The sequence below is a fragment of the Glycine max genome, chromosome 13 (genome assembly GCF_000004515.6).
Source record: "Glycine max cultivar Williams 82 chromosome 13, Glycine_max_v4.0, whole genome shotgun sequence".
In the NCBI taxonomy this organism is placed as follows: Eukaryota; Viridiplantae; Streptophyta; class Magnoliopsida; order Fabales; family Fabaceae; genus Glycine; species Glycine max.
The window spans coordinates 13946103-13948487 of record NC_038249.2 but is presented as its reverse complement, the minus strand read 5'-3'; the positions used below and the strand labels follow the sequence as shown (position 1 = coordinate 13948487).

Here is a 2385-nt window from a genome sequence, read left to right as displayed (position 1 = left end):
GCACAAATTTTTTAACTTCAAGTCAGAAAATCCGTCATAAGCTCCTTAAAACTATTATAATTATATGTTAGTAATATATATTGTCACATGCAGCATCACATAACAATGCATCTCACAGGTCATCGTAACACAGTTCATTAGTTTGTCTAAACTATATAATAGCCTCTGACATCTAGAACTTCACAGGTGTCATGTTAAGCATTGTCAAGGTTCTCAGTGTGACTCCAGCAAAGACATAATTTCCTACGTGTTTGTCATCAGTGATGTCAAATGTCCTTCTCGCAGATTATGTGGTTAGTTTCTTAGTCTCGTGAATCAACAGGATCCAACTTTTTCCTTTGGCATTTTACACACCAACAAAGAAACAAAAATCCAAGCAAATTTTCTTGTTTTATTAAACTATTCAATGTGTATTATAAAATTAGTTTTATGCACCATTATTATCTTCTAAACATATATATATATATATATATATATATATATCTTGGAAATCAAGCAAAAACCAATAGCTTATCTTTATATATCCGACTTGTGACCCCCACCAAAGTTGTGTTCTGTGGTGTTAAACCAAACCCAAAATCAACTCTCTTCACAGTTAATGGTGGTTTTTTTCATGATTGCATGAATAGCCTTTTATTGGGTCTGGCTATTGTTTTCAATTGTCTTTGTCATAGAGAGCAAGAGAGTACAAAGGACAGTTAAAGAGGAATAAGAGCATACTTGAATAGCGTGAGCCTCATTATTTATACAATCACCAATTGGCCTTCACTCATAGAGACAATTTCTGAAACCTTAAACCTTAGAATAATGTCTTGGCTCCTTATAATTCTGTTTCTCAGCCTCACACATGGTAGTTTTTCAGAGACTAGCCACGACAAGAAGCTTCCTTATGCTGTTGTGGTTGGCACTGTCTACTGTGACACATGTTCTCAACAGGAATTCTCCATTGGAAGTCATTTCATTTCAGGTCCATTTTGCTTCCCTTATTGATGGCATGGTTTAGTTTCACATCATATTATATATCATATCCTTTCAGGTATTATTTGAACTTTGTGGCTTATGTTTGAGACTTTGTTCTGTCCTGTGCAGGTGCCTCAGTAGTTGCAGAATGCAAAGATGGAAATTCAATACAAAGTTTCAAGAAAGAAGTGAAGACAAATGAACATGGGGAATTCAAAGTGCAGCTACCATTCAGAGTGAGGAAACATGTTAGGAGAATCAAGGGATGCACTTTCAAGTTGTTAAGTAGCAGTGAACCTCATTGTTCTGTGGCCTCAGTTTCCACTTCTTCAGTGAGTCTCAAAACAAGAAAGCAAGGAGAACACACATTCTCAGCAGGGTTGTTCTCATTCAAACCATTACAAAAGCCCAACGTTTGTAACCAAAATCAAAATGAATTTTCTCCAAATACATACCCATCGAAACCTACCCCAGATAAGACTACAGTGTTCAAAACCAATCCAACAACCAAAAGTTCAGACAAATCTAAATCAGCTAACAAAAATTTAGCTGAAGATTTCTTTTTTCCACCAAACCCATTTTTCCCACCACCATTGGTCCCCAACCCATTTCAGCCTCCTCCCCTAATTCCAAATCCCTTTCAGCCACCTCCTCTGATTCCAAATCCACTGCAACCACCAAGCCCACCACTCATTCCAAACCCATTCCAACCACCAAGCCCACCACCACTCATCCCTAACCCATTCCAGCCCCCTCCAAGCCCACCAACTCTCTTTCCTAATCCTTTCCAGCCCCCTCCAAGCCCACCACCACTTATCCCTAACCCATTCCAGCCTCCTCCAAGCCCACCACCATCTTTGTTTCCCCCTTTCCCACCAATAGTAATACCAGGTTTGACCCCATCACCACCACCACCTCCACCACCAAAACCAATTTTCCCTCCTTTGCCTCCTCTATTCCCACCTCTGTTCCCTCCACCTCACACCCCTGGCACACCCCCTGCTTCTGCTTCTAAGAACCACCCTTATCCTTGATTAGTTAGAATACCAACTAGTTAGTATAATTTTCTCAATAAATATTTACAGAAAAAGAAAATAAAAAGAATCAAAGAGGTGATTTTACCTTATGAATTCATTATTATTTTCTTCTTTCTAAAAATATTTATTAAGAAAATGATCCTGATTAGTTTTGTATCGTGTACAACTTATTTACTTTCATTATAAGTCTTGATATATACGGTATGATATAAATAGCTAAACATGAGGATGGATATGTCGCTAATACATTATTGCAGTATTAGTAATTAGTAATAAATATGAGGATATGGACATCTTAGAGTTTCAATCTTGTAAATTTCTGTTACTTGTGCAGTTGGTATCTTTGAATTGTTCTGGAAATGCACACTTATAAATTGTGATTTGATTA

The 2385-nt window shown here is 37.4% G+C and overlaps 1 protein-coding gene across 1 annotated transcript; it reads left to right on the top strand.

Annotated features, from left to right (window-relative positions):
• Positions 1–486: 486 nt before the first annotated feature.
• Positions 487–2385, top strand: LOC100792744 (vegetative cell wall protein gp1). The gene is made up of 2 exons (XM_006593642.4): positions 487–967; positions 1090–2385. The coding sequence occupies exons 1-2, from the start codon at positions 808–810 to the stop codon at positions 1992–1994; spliced, it is 1065 nt and encodes a 354-aa protein (XP_006593705.1). The 5' UTR covers positions 487–807; the 3' UTR covers positions 1995–2385.

What these genes read in the sequence shown, in the direction of transcription:
- LOC100792744 (XM_006593642.4), top strand. Translation starts at nt 808, where the DNA reads ATGTCTTGGCTCCTTATAATTCTGTTTCTCAGCCTCACACATGGTAGT. An exon ending in TGGAAGTCATTTCATTTCAG is followed by an intron (nt 968 to 1,089) that starts GTCCATTTTGCT and finishes TGTCCTGTGCAG; the next exon opens with GTGCCTCAGTAGTTGCAGAA.